General features: G+C 36.4%; 1 protein-coding gene across 1 annotated transcript in view; it reads right to left on the bottom strand.

Annotated features, from left to right (window-relative positions):
• The window catches only part of HCN1 (hyperpolarization activated cyclic nucleotide gated potassium channel 1), a 373,578-nt gene extending 353,755 nt beyond the window's left edge, over positions 1-19,823 (bottom strand). Inside the window, exon 1 of the mRNA XM_040630450.1 lies at positions 19,417-19,823. Within this exon, the coding sequence (XP_040486384.1) occupies positions 19,417-19,823 (407 nt within the window). The remainder of the gene's footprint in view (positions 1-19,416) is intronic.
• Between the last annotated feature and the right edge of the window lie 16 nt (positions 19,824-19,839).

Genomic DNA, 19,839 nt, shown 5'->3' with positions numbered 1-19,839 from the left:
GTCATCGTAAGTCTGTTATATTGTCTATGAGAACTTCGGGAAAACAAGATTTTTAATACGCATCTTACCACTACACAAAGAAATACGAGTATAACTTGTTCTAGAAACACACACACACACACACACACACACAGAAGCAAATCTATATATACCTGTATAGTTTTATTTATCAATCAGATACATTGTATCAAATATATTAGAAGTAATTTAAAATAAATAAAACTAAATTAAATTAAATTTAAAAAACTATAATTACATTGTATATTGATTTATATTACTCTACAGGGAAATCAAAATAAACATTTCACCATGCTTAACATAAGCTATGTTTGGAGCATATCATTCAGGCCACTCAGGTAAATAGTAGGGAGGGAACAAAACTAAAAGAGGTAAAAGACACAAATGCTCTGGGGAAAATCTGAGAAAGAGGGAAGAATAGAATGGCTAAAATAACCAGAAAATTAATGCAGTCTCAAGATAATGGAATATAAATTATAAATAAATTCCAAGAGAATGCAAAGTAAAGGAATGGTCATTTATGTGTCAAAAAATTTGTGGGAATTTTTTTTTAAAGATTTTATTTATTTATTAGCGAGAGAGACAGCCAGCGAGAGAGGGAACACAGGCAGGGAGAGTGGGAGAGGAAGAAGCAGGCTCCCAGCAGAGGAGCCTGATGTGGGGCTCGATCCCAGGACCCCGGGATCCTGCCTGGAGCCAAAGGCAGACGCTTAACGACTGAGCCACCCAGGTGCCCCAAATTTGTGGGAATTTTGTCTGCCTTTTCAGTGACCTATCCTGGGTCTAGCTTAGTGGCTGCCACATACTATGTTATTAGTAAATCAGCATTGAATTGAATGGCATAGCTGTGAAGTTTCAGAGAATTTCTCCGAGCCCTGCCTCTTGAATTCCATTCCAAACTGTCTGGCTCTGTTTTATTATCTCTAGCTTAACTCTGTAACCCAACACTGTTTCTCTACCTAACTCCAAAGTACAGATAACTGAAGTTGTCTATTTAGCTTTAAATTTTGGCTTGGTTCTTAGACATATCAAATAGTTGAAAAAACATACAAAAGTAGAGACACATGAAAGACAATTGAATATATGTTTAAAAAACAAGCAAAATATAGTAGGAATAATATGGTGTTGGTTTGGAAGACAGAAGTGGAACCACACTAGAAGCCAATGGATGGATGGATGAATTATAAAAGAAAAGTAAGAGAGGAAATAGACCTGAGCCTTGGTAGTGACGATGAAGAGGTAACAGATTTAGATGGCAGAATAAGTACGGCATGGTGAGTCTGGTGTGCGTGTGTGTGTGTGTGTGTGTGTGTACCTGCCCATGTGCAAACCTATGCACCACAGGTTGAATGCCAGGGAAGAACGAAGTAGGAGCCTAAAATAATAATGAGATTTAGTGTTAAGTACATCATTAATCACTCAATCCTTGAGGAAACATAAACCATAGAGCAGTTTTGGCCATCAGGTCAAAGGTGACATAATATATCAAAGGGGTAGTTGGATCTGTGGTCTGATGCTAAGGAATATGGCCTGGGCCAGAAAAGGCAGCAATAGTTAAAGGCATGGTAACGGATGGCACTTCCCAAGGACAATATGTACAGTGAGGACAGACAAGACCTTGAAGCTAGACCTTGAGAACCAGTAACATTTAAGCGATAATGAGAGAAGAGAAGGGTCAGAGAAGTCCAAAAGGAGTGTCAGGTGCCATTAAGGGTTCAAGTTAAATCAAGTCTAGAGTGTTTACTAGAGTAAGAAACAAGGAATTAAATGACATTTTACAAGACTTATTGTTTGGTTGGTTGGTTGTGTTTTTGTTTTTGTTTCCAAGGTTCTGCTCAAATGGAAAGCCAGATAATGCAGGGCTTACGAGTAATGATAAGCAAGGGAGAGAGGCTGAATATAAAATCTTCTCAAAAGTCTGTAAAGGTAAAAAGTAAATTATGAAAGTATCAAAAATAACAGAACCAAAGGTTTGTTTCATTTTGTGTTATTTAAACTAAAGTGTTTTGAGCATGCTTCTTACAGAGAACGAATTTAAACTTACCCAAGTTAGAAGAGGGTAAATGATGAAATACATTTCTGAATTACCCATTATTCTTAGGAAATTCTGATTTTGAAGACTGGAACAGAACTTACCCCATTTTTCTAAGAATTTAAAATTAACTCTATTTTTAAACAGAAAAGTTTCAGCAGGATTTTCCTGAATTCTTCAGTTATTTCTGTCTTTGTTTTTGTTTCATTCTGTTTGGAATTTCAGTTCCTCAGATTATTTCTAAGCTTCACAGTCCCAATAAGTAATGGGGAGTTATGAAATAATCCTTTTTGGATACAATAATTCCATTAGGTGGAATATCCTGCTATCAGACCTCAAGAAACCAGAGGGAATGATCTCAGAGGCACAGTGGGACTGTAGTTTTAGGGAAATTTCTTGGACATCTGCCACAAAACCTCATACGTTGTTTCTTGCCTTTCTTAGCTGCCTTTTTTTTAGTAGATTCAAAGTCTAATAGTAACTCTCTTAAATTTTCCCATGCAATTATAATCTATTATTCTAATGAACTCCAATTTTTAAGCTATCTAGTATATAAAATTTCTAAGGTCGTAGACTGCAACCTAATAGCAAACATTGACCTTTTGGTATAATAGCTATATCTTTCTTCAATAATATCTGCAGCTAAAGTTTTACAGCTTCTTTCTATTTCCATACACCTCCCAATGCCTTCACTAAGAGTGCAGCTCTTCACTGCTATTTTCATTTGAATAGTCTGTTCTTTCTGGTATGTAAGCATTATCATTTAAAAGGATACAAAAAATAATAATAATGAAAGGAGATTATAAGTATTTTTAGGAAATAGAATTGTTTTCACTAGTTCTTATGTTTTCTGGAGTAGTAAACTTAAGTAGAGCCAAAAAAAAACAAAAAAACAAAGTCTTTATATTTTATTTCTGTCTTAGTTGCCTGCCTGGATAAGAACATTTCTATTCTCAAGATTTACCCTGAACTCTTTCTTGTCAAATACTTAGCTTTTTATAAAGAGAAATAAGCATTTGGAATAATGAGGTTTTTACACATAGAATTCAATCCAACATGGTGAACTGGAAGTGAACTTTCAGAAAAATGCAGTCAATACTTGGCTAATGGGCTACCATTTCCCACTCAAGACCATCACCTAAATAACTAAGATTCTTGTAGCCGGGAAAAGAATATATAAATTCTAACACATTTTTTAATCAAGTCAGAGAAAAAGACTGAGTCAACTGGGTCAGGATATGACTAAATTCCTCCGGGATAAGTGGTTAAGATCCTGGGCTTTGAGCCAGATCGCTGGGTTCAAACCCAAGCTTCTCTACTTAGAAGCTGTCTGACCACCTAACCACTCCATAATCTGGTTTTCTAGACTGTAATATGACACAAATAATACACGTTGTAGGGCTGCTCAAAGGATTCAGTACTATAATATAAATAAAGACACTTAAAACAGTGTCTGGTACATAGTTAGAATTTAGCAGATAATACTGCATTTTGACTCTGTAGAATAAATCACCGACTCTTGCTTGTCCCATGCATGACATTTCAACAATAATTCTTTCCCCCACTAAATTAATGTAAAACTAACTGTGATGAAAAAATGCTTAAAATGCTTGATTTACTGTGGACACTTAGTCAACATAGTAGCATGCTTTTCAAAGAAAACAGCGGACAGTACTTCCAGGCACACGGACTGCATATTTTGTGAACTTCATTCAAACTCAGATAAAGTAGAACCACTTCATGTCTAGTTATTGATAATAAAAGAATTTGAGGCTGTGGAGGTGATCACCTTGTTTAAAAACTTGATAAGAGAAATAAAAAATATAAAACCACAAAAATATATATATTTTAAAAATCACAGTTAGTGAAGTTATGTTTCTAGGAAGGAATTTTATTTTCAAACATCACTAGCTTTTCAATATTACCTCATGTGGTCATACTTCCTAGTTATTAAATGTTTACAGCAATGTGCTTGTGGTATCTGTCGCACTGATTTAAGAATACATTTTGGTCATTACTATCTCTCGCTGTTTGCCTGCAGTGAGCTCTCACATAATTAGGGCTGAATACACTGCACTTTTAAAATTAAACCAAGCCTCTGGGAAAGAATCATGGAAATAGATGGTTAAAGGACACCCAGGCAATTAACAAGCATGATAAAGTTAAAAATTGAAGATAGGAAAGTAGGTTAAGAGCTTTTCTCTCTCTTTCCAACATGATGTGTTGATACAGAAGGAATATACATTAGATTTATTTTCCACAGAGAAGAGATGTAGAGGCAGTCCACATTTTAGCCAGTAAGTAAATCCCTTTGCTATTTTCCAATGGATTTTTCTACCTTTTAAGCACACAATTCTGAAATAATTCTTGACTTGACTGACTTTCAAAACTAACCTGAAAACCCTTTATGCTTTCTAGAATCATAACACTGTAACAATAGACTAAAAAAGACTTAAAGGTTAAGTATCTGAGATAAGTTTACCCCAGCAATCACTTTTTTTACAAAAAAAAAAAAAAATACATGCAAAAGTACTGACTATCTGTGATGGTTTGCTTAATAAAACTCTCAGAAATAAATAGTGAAACATTATGAAATTTAGCTGATGATTAAATATTATAGAATCAATGTATCATTATTTTCTTTAGGGACATATAATTTTTGTACAATTTCCCTATTGGCACTCTTTCCCTCCATTAAAGTTAAATCCTTATGTGCCTGTCTTCTTTATGAGACAAAAAGCCTCTGACGGACTGTTACTGGTGGTTTCATTCTTTCTCACATCGAAAGCACCTAGTGTTCCCTGAAAACATAGTCAGCACTCAGCAAATATTTACTGAATGAGTGAATTCATCAGTATAATCCAATGTCTTTTAGATACACCACTATTATTTATTTGTACTTATGTATTAATCACCCAAGCGGATAACAAAAAGAAACTAAAAAGGGAATTTACTATTTGTTAAATATTGGCTAGGTGTCAAGCACCTTTCACATATTATCTTATTATCACAACATCCTCAAGGAGACAGTTAACATTTTCTCAAATTTTACAGACTAGCTTCAAAGAGATTGAACATCTCCTCAAATCAAGTTAAAAGAGTTAAGGTTCTGACTTTCCTGAGATCATGTTTGGGTCATGTTCCCACCATAAAGTTGCATTATCTTGCTTTGCCTTAGCATAATTAAGGTTTTGCTCCAAATACAAATCAGATCTGTGAGTAAAACAGAAATAAATAGTAATATTATACTTGTTTTTCATTACAGCCTGATCTTTCTTTTGGAAAATTAATATTGCTTCCCCTTTTTTCCTTACTTTTTATCGTAAAATAAACAGATACAGAAAACAGTGATTTATAATAAATCAAACATCCTTGAAACCACCACCCAGGGACAAGAACTAGAACTTTATCACCACCACCCCTAGGAAGCCCTGCCATGTGCACCACCCCAATCACAGCCCCCGAGCACCCTCCAAAATAACAGTTCTGCTGACTTTCACAGTAGCTGCTTCCTTGAAGTTCTTTATATAGTTTCATCACAATTATGCATCCCTAAATTGCACAGTTTGATCTGCCTCAAACTTCCACTTTCAGAGTGTCTCTTAATTTACAAATTCCCCTCCATCCCATTCTTTTCCTTACTTATTACTGCTGAGGAGCCTGGGTGGCAGGCCCAGCAATTCTCCAACTCCAGATTTTGCTGATTACGTGCTCAAGGTTCAAGTTCAGCATGTTCCTCAGCCCTCCGTATTTGCTGAAGTGTGGCACCTGGATCCAGAGGCCAGATGAGACTCAGATTCCATTCCCTTGGCAAAGCTACAGGTGGTGTGTGTTCTTTAATCAAGAAAATGCAATATCTGGTTTTGCTCCTTCTTGTTATTAGTGGCCATTGATGCTCAACATCTAGATGGGTTAATTGAATTGTGGTGGTAAAAGGGTGATTTTCTAATAATACCATTATTCCTTTTCATGTATTAACTTTAACAATTTTATAAAGACACTCTTTTCCTCTTCTACTATTTGGTTACACATTGGTTCAGATAATATAGGCAAAGCAGGGTAGATGCTTGGTTTGTTTCTTTTATCTACCCAAGTTTCAAGGTAAGGAATTGAGTCCTCCTTAGTTTCAGAGGTTAACCACTTTTTGAATCATTATGAACTCAAATTCAAACATCTGCTGAGTTTGACTTTGTTGAAATTCTCATCCTTTTTGAAACTCATCTTGGCTTCTTCAAGTTGGCTCCTGATTCTTTTTTATATTACCCTGGTAATCTTTGATAATTTCCTTACTATCTGGAATGTCAAGTTGTTTCAGGACCTTAATATGTACTTCCAGCCCCAGACTTGGGATCAGCCATTTCTCCTCTTGAAATTACTGCAGACCTCTTGCTCTTGGATTGTGCCAATCTCATCCCAGTTTTGGTTGCTTCTCCAGCATATACGTGTTGGTTATGTGGGAGGTCTGCCTATTCTCTATCAGATAACCTTGATTCTCATTATTTCCTTCCTTCAACCTACATGGAGGTTCAGAAAACACAGGGCTTGCAGTGGGTACAGGTTTGTCCCAATTTATTTATCTTTTAGGTTCATGGGATAGTTTTGCTATAAATGTCATCCATGTGTTTTGGTTCTGCTATCAATCTGCTCTATTTTTTATGTGCAAAAACTAAGCTACAACTGTCTTCTAAGACTCAAGTTACCTTTCCTTTTAAAAATTATGTCAACTTCAATTTTCTTGTACCAAGAGCTATGATATCCTTTCCACTAACATTATACAAGGATCAATTTAATAGTGCTTATTCTGAAAAATTTTGATTGTTTTTTTTTTCTTTTAAGTTTGGTGAACACAATAAAAGAACCTACTTACCACAGAGTCGAAGTTCAAAATAATCTTCTTTCAAAACACTGAATCAATATTTTATTAATTATACCTATAGAGACAGCGTTAATTTCCAATCCCTGCACAATAGGGCTTGAAATGTGCACTGTTATACCAAGGCAACACAATTTGACAAAAGAAAAAAAAAAAAACCATGATACATATACAAAAAAGTAATGTTATTCTTTCTTAATGTCATTGCCCAAAGAGATACATTTTCAGTTCTATTTTGATGAAGATAGCATTGATTCCAAAGGCAATGACATTTAAATAGCATTTATGCGGCTGTGAAACAAGAGTCATCCCAAGATAATCACAACATATATTCTCAAATTTTTTTTAAAACTACATAAAAACAAGCATTACAGTAAACTGAATTAATATAAGTATGTATGCGTATTATTTTAAATAGCTTCAAACTTTATTTCTCAATACATATTTCTGTGTGTTAGGTTAGGCTACCTGTACTAAATTAAAATATGACATTTTTGTAGGAAATACAGGGGAAAAGACCATCTGGTTGTTGAAAATTGTGTATAAAAACCAAGACTGAACATAATGTTGCTAAAATTTCTTCATTCACTCATATTTACTGAGTGCCTACTTTATGCCATGCATGGAGCTAGGCTTGGGAATACAGTCCTTTATACAGGGGTTATAGTTAAGCCCCTAAGTGAAGCTTAAATTATAGATAAGGAAAGATCAAAATCAAATGAGATAAACAAAACATTTCATATAACATAATAAATTGTGATAAGTTCTATGAAGAAAAGGCAGGGCAGAGATAAGGAGAATAACTGATAAGCAGGGTTTTGGACAAGGTTGAAATTTTACTCAGGTTATATTTGTTTATATCCTTCCACTGTTATGAAAAATATTATAGGGATCATCTTTGTATCCATGTATTTGTGAACATGTCATATTTTTTCTGTAAAATAATTTACTAGCTTATACATTTTCAAGAACTTTTTATAAGGGTCAGGGCTGCCTGGGTGGCTCAGTTGTTAAGTGTCTGCCTTCGGCCCAGGGCATGATCCCAAGGGTCCTAGGATCAAGCCCTGCATCAGACTCCCTGCTCCACTGGGAAGCCTGCTTCTTTCTCTCCCATTCCCCTGCTTGCGTTCCCTCTCTTGCTGGCTGTCTCTCTCTGTCAAATAAATAAATAAATAATTTTTTAAAAAAGAACTTTTTATAAGGGTCAAATAGACCTTCAGAAAGGTTGCAACACTTTACACAGTCTATAGAGTACTGTATTGGAAAGCTGTGCCCCATGGCAACAGTATTAAGTAATTAATATTTTTCTAGGAACTCTGATTTCAGTTGTTTTTACCTTTTATAAATTTAAACTTATTTGTACTCAATTTTACTGCAAACTGATGAGAATGGATTTTAGTCAACTATTTTAGTTGATTAATACTACTTTTTGTATAATTTATCTTTTATATATCGATTTTTTTAAAAGATTTTATTTATTTATTTGAGAGAGAGAGACAGCCAGCGAGAGAGGGAACACAAGCAGGGGAAGTGGGAGAGGAAGAAGCAGGCTCCCAGCGGAAAAGCCTGACGTGGGGCTCGATCCCAGAACTCTGGGATCACGCCCTGAGCCGAAGGCAGACACTTAACGACTGAGCCACCCAGGAGCCCCTCTTTTATATACTGATTTGAATTTTTTCAAGTTTTTTCAAATTTCAAATGTGGGTATAGAGTTTATATTTTTGGCTTTTGTAGTCAGTGATTCTTTTTCTATTATATATCCTCAATCGTGGTTGTTAATATGTAGGAAAGTTACTGGTATATTTTAACATATTTATCTTATAATCAGCCATCCTACTGAACTTTGCAGTTAATTTGATCATTTATCAGTTGGTTCAATCAGCTTTTTAAAGCAGGTAAATATCTGCAAAAAACAATTCAGTGTCTTCTCATCCCAAATATGTTCCTCTAGCAATAACTTTGTGCCGTATTGCACCACCTAACCCATCAAGAATAAATCTCTATTCAATCCCTGCTGATCAAGTATCTAGCGTTAGAACTAAACTTCTCTGTTGACAGGGAATTCTCTCCCTCTCAAGACAAGTCTTTCTAGCTACAGTTCTAATTCTTAAGTGGTTCGTCCAAACAAATCTCTGCCTCCAGGTATCTTCCACCCATTGCTTTTAGTATCATATTTCCGTGTAAAAATTTTAGACAGTTCAGGAAGTCTTAACCTGGAATCCAACAATCAATGTGCTTGAAGGGAACCACAAACCTCTTGAAATCACAGACAAAATTTTGTGAATATATGCACTTTTCCAAGATAGAGGATCTGCAGCTTTCATTTGATTCTTAAAGTATCCAATGAGCCTGACAGCCTAAGAGTCACTAAATGGACAGGCATGAATGGTTAGTATAATCGATAACTACAGCTAATAAAATTCTTGGGTTATCTATATTATTCAATACATGTACCACCATACCTAGGTGGTGTCGGCATATATCTCTGCTGTTTTGTATATTAAAAAAATATATCTGAATCCCAGACAATATATCTGTCTCTAATCTTCAACCTAATTCATTTACATGATGATTCAAAACAAATACCAAATTTATGGCTCAGAACAAAGAACCTTTTTAAAAATAATTAAATAATGAATAATTCTTCTATAGAAAAAATAAGGAATACTATTTTCCCTATCAGTACCACTAACATAACATTCAGTATTCATTTTTTTCAGCCTCTGCTCACATCTCTCAAGCAACAAAGACTGTATAATTTTCAATAAGGTATATTCTCTTTAAAAAATAACAAGGCTAACACATTCTGCAAGGGTAATAAGTGACATCTGCTATAAAATGATGTTAAAAAAGATTAAAAAGTCATTCCTTTAAATTTACAATCTAAATAACCATTTTTCACAGGCTATTAAATTTGACAATAAAAAAATGAAAGAATTTAGCAAGTTATGAATCATCTTATTTGGCTCATATATAACATTTAACTGATTTGAAATAAGATCCCAAATGGTTTACTATGCCACTTTCTGATGAAAATAAAGATTAACAGGAAGGAGTACATGCAACTCAATGCCATTAGAATTTTCCCTAAAAGCTATTCTAGATGTTCAACACTGTAGCATTCCATATCAACTTAGAAGATAGTTATGGTAATATCCGGAAAATTCTGCAGATAGAGGATGCATTAGAAGTTTTCCAATGCTAACTGCCTCATGAGTAAAGCTATTTCACATAGCACACACAAAAACTGCCATTGTCCATCAGGGCTTCTTAGATAAAGAAACAGAACAGCCTAACACTCACATGGCCCTGCCTTCACAGGCACATTTGCTTTAAAGAATTCTGAAGATTGTGAAGTATGTACGAAGAGAGTATTTTCTTTTCTCAAATAGTTCATACTCCTTCATTCTATTGCAATTTTAATTTCATAATGATAGCTAACACATAGCATTAAGTGCAGTACCTAATTTCTAAGCACTACATATTCAGACACTATAAAAATATTTATAATATTAACATACAATATGTATCACTCCAATAACCTGATAAGATACATACATGATCTACCTCATTTTATAATTGAGGAAACCAAAGCCCAGAATTTTGTAGACCATTATATTATCATTTAGCTTACAGTATTTTTCCCACTTCTTGATAGGTAAATTTCTCTTTGAAAAGTTTTAGTATTTTTTCCTGACTCAATTGTGTTCTGAAGCTTCTGTGTGATAATGACCCTTGGTGGGGTCTTTTCCTTTCATGATGGTGGGCACTCTGTGTGTTTCTCAGAAAAAAACATTTCACTTCCTGCTATCTGGAAAATTCTGTTTAAAATGTCTTTAATTCCATATGTCCATTTTCACACTTTGTTCTCATTCTGAAACTCTTTTTATAGATTTTGACCTTATGAATTATCCTTTATTTTGTCTATATTTTCTATTCTCTTTTTTTTCTTTTTGCCCTAATTCTGAGAGGTTTCCTAGACTTTACGTGCCAACTTATTACACATGATCTTTTTTTTTTTTTTTTAACTTCCTGGGAACTCTTTTCCTAGCATATTGTTCTTATTGTATACATAAAGTATCTTCCTGAAGATATAATTTACAGAGAATTTTTAAATAACATTGTAATTTCCCTTAACCCCAAATGCCTCACTGTTCTCTGGACTTCCTTTTGCTGTTTGATTTAGTCTTTCTCTCTGATGATGGAAACTTTTCTCAAAAGACTCATAATCTTTTGCTTACAGATCATATTAGATGATAGAATAACAAAATGTAATTACAGTCTCTATGTACACATGTAAGGCTTTTTGCAAAGTCATTAGATAATGAATAAGAATTTGTAGGCTTTGAAATGTCTCCCATTGGATGTATTTTTCTCCAGTTTCCTGCTTGGGGAAAATTGACCTGGCTCCAAGCATTCTAATGTTAAGACTGAGAGTTCTGTATTCACTACAAAGACCCTTATTTAATCCTCCTGGTTTCAGCCTGGCTTTCCTGGAAACTGTTTCTTAACCAGTACCTCACGTCCTAAACACTTCTGGGGTTCCATGGTGAAGGACTGTGGAAGTAAAATATAATTTCTCCACTAGCCTTCTATTTCCCAAAATGTTTTTGAGTCTCTTTTTCCTCTGCTTTCTCCTCTTTCTTCTGTTTACCTCTGTATCTGTGTGTTTTCTCAAATTATTTTGGAATGGTTTCAAGAGGTAGGAAGAATAATTAGTAGGTTTAATCCATGATGTTTCCCTGCAGCTTAGAATTATTTATACTAATAGCCTTGTTTCCTTTTAGGTAAAAGAGTTGGAGTGACAGAATTAAGATTCAGAAGAGCTGAATTCCTGGCCCAGTTCTTAGGATCTATCTATGTCACCATGTTCATGCTGCTTAACCTCCGCAGTTTCATTTAGTCATCTGTACTGGGCAGAGAGACGTAATAGTTGTTACACATCCTTGCAGGTGGCAGCGTGGGGAGTGGATGCTAGGTATTGCTATAGGGAAAGAAAGAGCTTGCTTTATCTGAATTTACTAACTCCAAGAGTACATGTATGCACACTCTGGTTGCAGACTAATTCTTCACCCAGTTATTCAATAATATTTGTTAAAAGTCTGTTACGTTGACCCAGCAATTTCAATTCTAAGAGAAATGAAAATATATCTCTGCACAAGAAATTGTACAAGAATGTTTATATCAGCAGTATTTAATAACCAAAAGGTAGAAACAACGCAGATGTGCATCAACTGATGAATGGATAAACAAAATTTGGTATATCCATATGACAGAAAAATATTCAGCAAAAAAAGAAATAAAGTACTGAAACATGCTACAAAACATGGATGAAACTTGAAAATATGCTAAGTGAAAGAAGCCAATAACAAAAGACTACACGTCACTCCACTGAAATGAAACGTCCAGAAGAAAAAAAAAAAACTCTAGAGGCAGAAAGTAGACTGGTGGTTGCTTAGAGCTATGGGGAGAGAAGGCAAGGGGAAATAGAAATGAGTGCTAATGGGTATAGGTTCCTACCTGGATAAAATTTTCTAAAATTGATTTGGGTAATGGTTGTACAATTCTGTGAACATACTAAAAAAAAATTCAATCATATACCTTAAATGAGAATTGTATTATATCTTAATTATATCTCAAAAAAGCTGTTAAAAAATAATGCATCTGAGAAAATTTAGGCAGGAAAAAAATCTCTTATGTGCCCTTTTAAGGCATTAGGAATACAAAATTGAATAATATTGAAGACATCATGGAACTTAAATTCTAGCGAAGGGACATACATATAATTATAAATTTCAAGGAAATGAGAGACTCAGAAAACTAAATAGGGGGTAAAGGTTGAGGGTGATCACAAAGATTAAACCGAAAGCTAAATGACAAGAGAAACTAACTGTGACGCAAAATGACAAACAGTGAAAGGAGAATCTAGGCAGTGAGGTTAAGTGTCACATCAAAATCTCTGGAACAGGAGAGAACTCAGCTTACTGCAGGAGCTGAAAATTTACCAAAGTGGCTAGAAAACAGTGAAGGAGTAAGTTGTGGGTGATGAGGTTACACAGACAAATTGAAATCGTACAAGATCTTGTACCTCATCTTGTAGCTCAAATGTACTTTAAAAGTAATGGGAAGCCTCTGAAGAGTTTTAAGCAGCATGATATTATTAGACATTAAATAATATTTGTTTTTAGGATCACTCTTCAAACTCTATGATGAGTAGAATATAGTTTTGACTTTCTGTCCTAAAACTGCTTAAGCACATCTAAACAGAAATATCAACCACACTGGTAAACCTACATCACTCATAATTTTAAAAAGTGTCTCAACTGGTGGCAGTATTAAATCGGTAAAGTCGATATGGATAGAATCTGTAAAATGTTCACGGTCAGTGATTCCATTCCCTGAACTCTGCCCAAAATATAATGAAGAGTAACACACAAAGATGTTCACTGCAGCGCTATTTAACATGAATGTACAAAACTTGTAAATAGTTGCTAATTCTGTATGTGTGTAATTAGCCTTATAATTTAGCATTATAGCTAATGTCTTAAAAATAAAAACTGGTCTGTGTAAACAAGATAGTTCAATTGTAAACCCAGGACACATATAATTCTGCTATTTTACTTTGAGTGATCAGTTATTAGGTGAAATGGTTCAAGACTATTATGGGGAAATTAACTAATAAACTTGAAAATGGTCATCACATCAATTTTTGTCATTCACACTTCGGTGAAATGTATCAGATAAACGTTCAACTCAAAAATAATCAATGTCATCTGAACGGCTCAGTTGGTTAAGCGTCTGCCTTAGCTCCCGTAATGAGTCCTGGGATTGAGACTCCTGTCAGGCTCCCTGCTCAGCAGGGAGTCCCCTTCTCCCTTTGCCTCTCCCCCTGCTCATGTTCTCTCTCTCTCAAATAAATAAAATCTTTTTAAAAAATCAATGTCAATATATATGCTTATGTGCACATAGTCATATACAGATGTCCCTTGAATAGTTTCTAGCCACATGCACAACACAAACACACACAGCACAGATTTAATAGAACCGGGAGGGTTTATTTTGCAAAAACATAGATAATTCCAGGATGTACCAGGAAGCATCACCATATTCCGTTGACTTTTTTTCTGGAAAAATAATGGTAAGTTGTATATCAAGATGCTTTCACAAAGAAAATGAGTTGTAGAAAAAAAGTACTCAGCGCAAGTGAAAATAGTCTTTTCCTAGTGTATGCAGATTTTTTTCTTCATTACCACCACCTCTGCTGCTAAAATATATAGTGTCAGCTTAATTCGTAGTTTGTTACTTCTTCATAGAAAATGATAAAATGTAAATTTGTCACAGACCCGAAAAACATTCAGTACTTTTCATGTAGGGCTACGGTCTACCATAATTTGCATTGTAATTACAAGAAACTATATTTGAAAGTCCTCATCCTTAGCTCAATTTTTGTTTCTAAGTAATGAAGTAAATTATTTTCTAAATAAAATTATTACACTTAGAATGGCAAAATGCTCACAAAAGCATCACATCAGATATACTTTCCTTGCCCCTACTCAGTTTGGGATATAAGTTCAGTAAGCGGAATGATGCAGAATTACAAATACTACTTAAGTTGCTTTTTGGTGTTGGTGTTGTTTCGGTGTGTGGTTTTTGACCAAGTAGATATAGTTTATTTAGATTTTGTTAAATGAGTTCTTGCTAATAAGTAATATATTGTTCCAATGCATTTAAAATTCTTGCATTACTCATCAACATCCAAGTTCATAAATGTAAGTCCACATAATTAAATGGGAATTGGTGACAACGCATCTGCCCAAAGACTATCAATTTATACCAAGTCCCCAAAAGTAGGTTTAAAGGGAAAGTTGCTCAGAAAAAAATGCAAAACTTCTCGTAACATTTTAGTAGTATAATATCACTGTCATATCTATCAAATGCAACAAAATAGACGTTAAATAAAACTCAGCTTTGTAACTTACATGTATACTAAGAAAAAGTAATGGACAAAATTCATACTTCCAAATCTTACAAATAATTTCACTTTAATTGGGCCTAGAGCCACTAAGAAAAAACTTAATTGAATTTATAAGATATAAAAAGGTTCACCTAACAGAGAAAATAAATAAATTCTTAAGGTTAATTTTGGCTGCGTTGATATGGAAAGCAAATAAGAGAAGCATTGTTGGGAGAGTACAGACTGCATTCAGCACAAAGATAACATAACAGTAGGCTAATTAGTCCTTAAAGCCCGGAAGGTTGAATTGTTTTTTAGTGACAAGCTCCTGGCAACAAAGGTTTCTCTCTGACTTTACTGTGTGATATAGGTGAAGCCTCCCTTCACTAATGAGCACATCAGTGACCTCTGACATCACTACTATTGTGGCTGCAACACAGGCAGAGATGCAAGGCCAGAAATGGCAACATCTTTAGGAAGTGACTCCAGTCTCTAGAGTCCTTGTGTACTTACGACACAATAAACTCTTCGTACAGTTGTTCGCACTAATTGATGAGAAGCAGAAGAAATAATAAGTCAAGATATAAAATCTCCTCCCTTAACTAGAGGCAAGATGTTGGCTGACAATATACATGAAACAGGAGCTTTATCTGTAAGAGCCCTTATATAAGTGTGATTCAGAAAAATAATGTCAGAATCCCTGAAATGGCAAATAGTCTGGTGATAAATTCTTTCAAGGTAAATTACACAATAATAAAAACCACCTGCAAAAGTACTCTACTCTTCCAATCCATCTGAATGATTGTATCATAACTACAGATCAGCTATGAAAGCACAATGCTACACCAGTGTCAATTTTTTATTAAATAAATAAAAAGTAAATTTTAGCTAATAAATATATAACCACTGTTGGTGATCTCAAAAAAATCACATTTAATCTCCTAATTAGATACCTGTTTTTGTGTATGTTGCGCACATGAAACTCAATAAGACTGAGACCACATCCTCGCTACACAAAGATGAGTGTAATTTTACTTTTTAAGTAACTATATTTTCCCTGGTTTGGGGGATTACATACCATGATATGAACAAAAACATAAGATTTTCTTTACTAAACTCTCTAGTTTCCACTCAATTATTTCTAAAAAAACAAATCAAAACCAAGTCTTAGGAGACTAAAATCAAAGGCTATGCTCCTTCGGGAGGCTCTAGGGGAGAATCCACTCCTTGCCTTTTCCAGCTTTCAGACACTGAATGCCTTCCTTGGCTCCTGGGACATCACTGTGATCTCTGCTTCCATCATCACATTTCCCTTTCTGCCACCCAGTTATTTCTAACAGTATTGGGAGTATATGATATTTGACTCTTCTTTAGTCCCTGAAAGTTTCTAACATCATCCTCTCCTGAGAAAGAAGGGGAATACAGAGCCTCTGACCTACTGAAACCGGAGGTAGGAGAAAACTACCTGCCAGACACAGCAATAGCTCTCTTGGGCCTGCGGGTGAGAGAAGCACCTAGCTAGCTCTGTGGGAGTCTCAGTGGGAGCACAGCCCCGCCACGAGAGGGAAGTGAAAAGGGACTTGCCTCGGAAGTCATCCTGAACACAGATACTAGATCGTCAGCACAGTGTTAAAGTCCTGACGTGCCCTAGAGTAGCAGGCTCACACTACACGCAGCAGTACGGGGCTGACCAAAGCACAGAATGAGTAAACTTCCTTGGCCATGCAAAAGCTTAAGAAAGTATCAAGTTTAAAAAAAAAAAAAAAGTCTTTATTTCCAGTATCTCCCCATCCCTCCATGGAAATTTATTCTTGAGTGTCACTTTCTCAGTGGCTAAATTATTACTGAACATAAGTTTGGCATTGTAGGAATCATAGCAAAACTCTGCCCTTAAAGTGTCTTCTTCAGGAAGGAGCCTGAGGTGAAAAGATCATAATCATAACATTTCTATTATGTTAGAGATAATTCCCATATTGCTTTTTCTTTAGGAAAAAAGTACTGCCAGAATTTTGTCTCTCTTATTTCTGCTTTTGTCATTACATTATCCTGACATGTTACAAGTTTTGAGAAATCTTCTATTGGTATTGAGAGCATATAAAAATATTAATGAAATAATAAAAAGATTTAAATGCCTTAACATATGCAAATAAGTTATGTACATGATTACTTCCTTAGTTTTTTGTTTTAGAAAACTGGTATATATTGTAATTACGAGTTTTAAAGTCTTTTTTCAGATACCTTCCAGTTAAAAACCTAAACCTAGTAATTGTTTAATTTATATCTGTCATTTCCTTTCTCCAGTTATGCAAGAGAAAATCAAATATTGCAAACTACTCCACACTGGAGTTTGTTTAAAGTATTACCTCACTTTTTAATCATTTATCATTTCTTTGAAATGTATGATAAAAAGAAACCATCATCTGATTTCAATTTATTTCTTATTTAGTAACATTTTTTGTTCTTTTTAAAATATATTTTGTCTCAGATGACTCACTTGAGAAAATGTGGAGAATCTTTAATTTTATGAATTTCACTCATTCAAATGATACTGGCGCATCATTCCAATTCCTGAAAGGTGGCCCTATGATTTTATACAGTAGGTGGTAAAAGTTTAATTATTTAATATGTGCCACCATTTTGAAAAGTATACTCTCTTTTCACATTATTCAAGAAATAAAAGTATCCTAAGTAATCAAGAGTGATCATTTAATTAAGGTAAAATTAAATAAACAAAATGTAGCATTTTATTTGCATGTGAATAGTGAACCAAATATATTTCTGGAAACACCATGCTTACTTTTATTATGAAGACTAAAGGCTGTTTCCACGTAAACTTTTTTCATGATAAAAAGGTAATAGGTTGCAACATATTTCCACTGAGAATTGAGGGAGAAATAATATTCTACATTTGATTTTAACCTTTAAAATTCTAAAGAACATGACAATCTAATACACCTTAATACAAGGTCATTTATAAGTTTGCTTCCGTAAGTATCTTCCCAATGAAGGAAACGTAGTTGATTATTTAGTAGATCCTCTTAATGTAAACATTCTTTCAGTCCAACTTTTAATTTGCCATAGGCTATAGATGTCATTAGATTTCATAAGTCCTCCTTTGGACTTTGTTACATGTTTCTGCAAATAAGACCTTAAAATGATACACTTCCTAAATTCCATTCACTCTGTGCTTAAATAATAGAGGCTACTGATTTGAGACAACATATAAATTTCAAAGAAGGTGAAGACAGTCGACTCCAAGGCTTTGTGAGGCAGGAGCTTGGGTTTTCCACAGCTAACGTCATTCAGAACTGTGGACAGCTCCTATTAAGGCATGGAGTTGATGGCAATCTCCCTTAAACACAACTCAAAGTAATGCTGCTTTCTATTGCAATATTTGTTTGCTGTTTAATAGACGCCTATTAAAACTGCATAGTTTGCACACATACTCCTTCCACTGATTGCTTTTCGAAAGAGTTCAGTTAAATAATAAATAAATAATATATGCCACCCTGAGTTTTATAATTTTAAATGGATAGCCCAACCTTATTCAGGAGCTGCAGGGTGTGCGCACTAATAAGAGGATCTACTTCACGACCTTCGTTTGATAATCTCTAAACACGCTTATAACCAAAAGAATACTTGGGCGACAAATAAGATGGGGAAACGTCTTAATTTTAATTCTCGGAAGCAGTTTCCCTGACAGCTGACAGTTCTCTGCCCTTGTTCCCGAGCTGGGAAACAGGAAAAGAGATTTCTGAAACAGACTTGTAGTCAAGGTCAAGAAAGGGTGTCTCGGTTTCAGGAAGGGGGCTCTGGAAACGCCCCCTGCCTCTGTTTCGGGAACTCGAAGCTTCCTGCCACGCTGCTGCCCAACCTGGCAGCGCCTGCTCCACTGATACCTCAAGTCAGGGACTATCCAAGCGCAAATTGCCCTTCCTCAGCCTGCCAGCCACTATTCTCAAGAAATGCACTGAGGATGCCCAGTGCCTATAAGCAGATGAAAAACAGATTAACATTCCCCAGGGGCCAGAGCGGCTGGAACAGCTAGGACCTGCGAGTCACTGTCTCTGCTTGCCCCATCCTCTCCTCCAGCCCAGGAGCGCCTTTTTTCCCCTTCTGAGGGACCCACTTCTGGGGGAGCAGCGCGAGGAAGGGAGTCACCCCAAACACGACTTTCTGGCCGCTTCCTTACACTCTCATCTCCGAAGTAAAAGTTTTTCTGGCACAACTTAGCATCCTCCCATCTGGGGGTCACCGTAGACTTCTTCCCCGATGTGTCCCCAAAGTTCACGAGGCAAAGGAGTCGAGCCTCACTGGCATTCCCGGGCAACAGGAGCTCCTCATCCCACCCCCTCCTTGGCGGAAACTAGTTGAAGAGTGGAGCCAGATCAGCCCGAGTGAAACACGCCGGCAGCGCCACCCCCCGCCCTCCCGGCAACCCCTCCCTCCGAGTCCCCGGGCGCCCCCTCCCAGGCGCCGGGAAGCGAGTTGGAGGGTGCGCCCGGAAGGGAGGGTGGGGCGGCGACTGGGAGTCCTCACCTGAAATCGCTGTAAGGGTGGATAATCCAGAAGCCTGCAGTTTTAACCCTTTCCTGCTCCTTCTCCACCGCCTTCTGGCTCCCAAACATGCGAAGGGAGAATTTGTTGACCCCGGGCTGCAGCATGGAGGTGAACTGCCTCTGCATGAAGCCGTACTGCCGCCGGGGGCCCTCGGCGTCCTCGAAGCCCCCGGCCGAGTCCTCGCCGCCGCCGCCGCCGCCGTCCACCTTGAAGCACACCGAGTTGCCGTGCTCCTTCGCGCCGGCCCCGCCGCCCCCCGGCGGGGTGCCCAGGCGCTTCTCGGCCGCGGCCGACCCCGCGCCCGTCCCGGGCGCCTTGGCGGGGAAGACGCTGTTGCCATCGTCCCGGCTGTTGGACGAGGAGTTGGGCTTGCCGCCTCCTTCCATGCCCGGGGGACGCGGC

This window comes from Ursus maritimus, unplaced genomic scaffold (genome assembly GCF_017311325.1).
Source record: "Ursus maritimus isolate PB19 unplaced genomic scaffold, ASM1731132v1 scaffold_15, whole genome shotgun sequence".
Lineage (NCBI taxonomy): Eukaryota > Metazoa > Chordata > Mammalia > Carnivora > Ursidae > Ursus > Ursus maritimus.
This window is presented reverse-complemented; position numbering and strand designations above follow the sequence as displayed.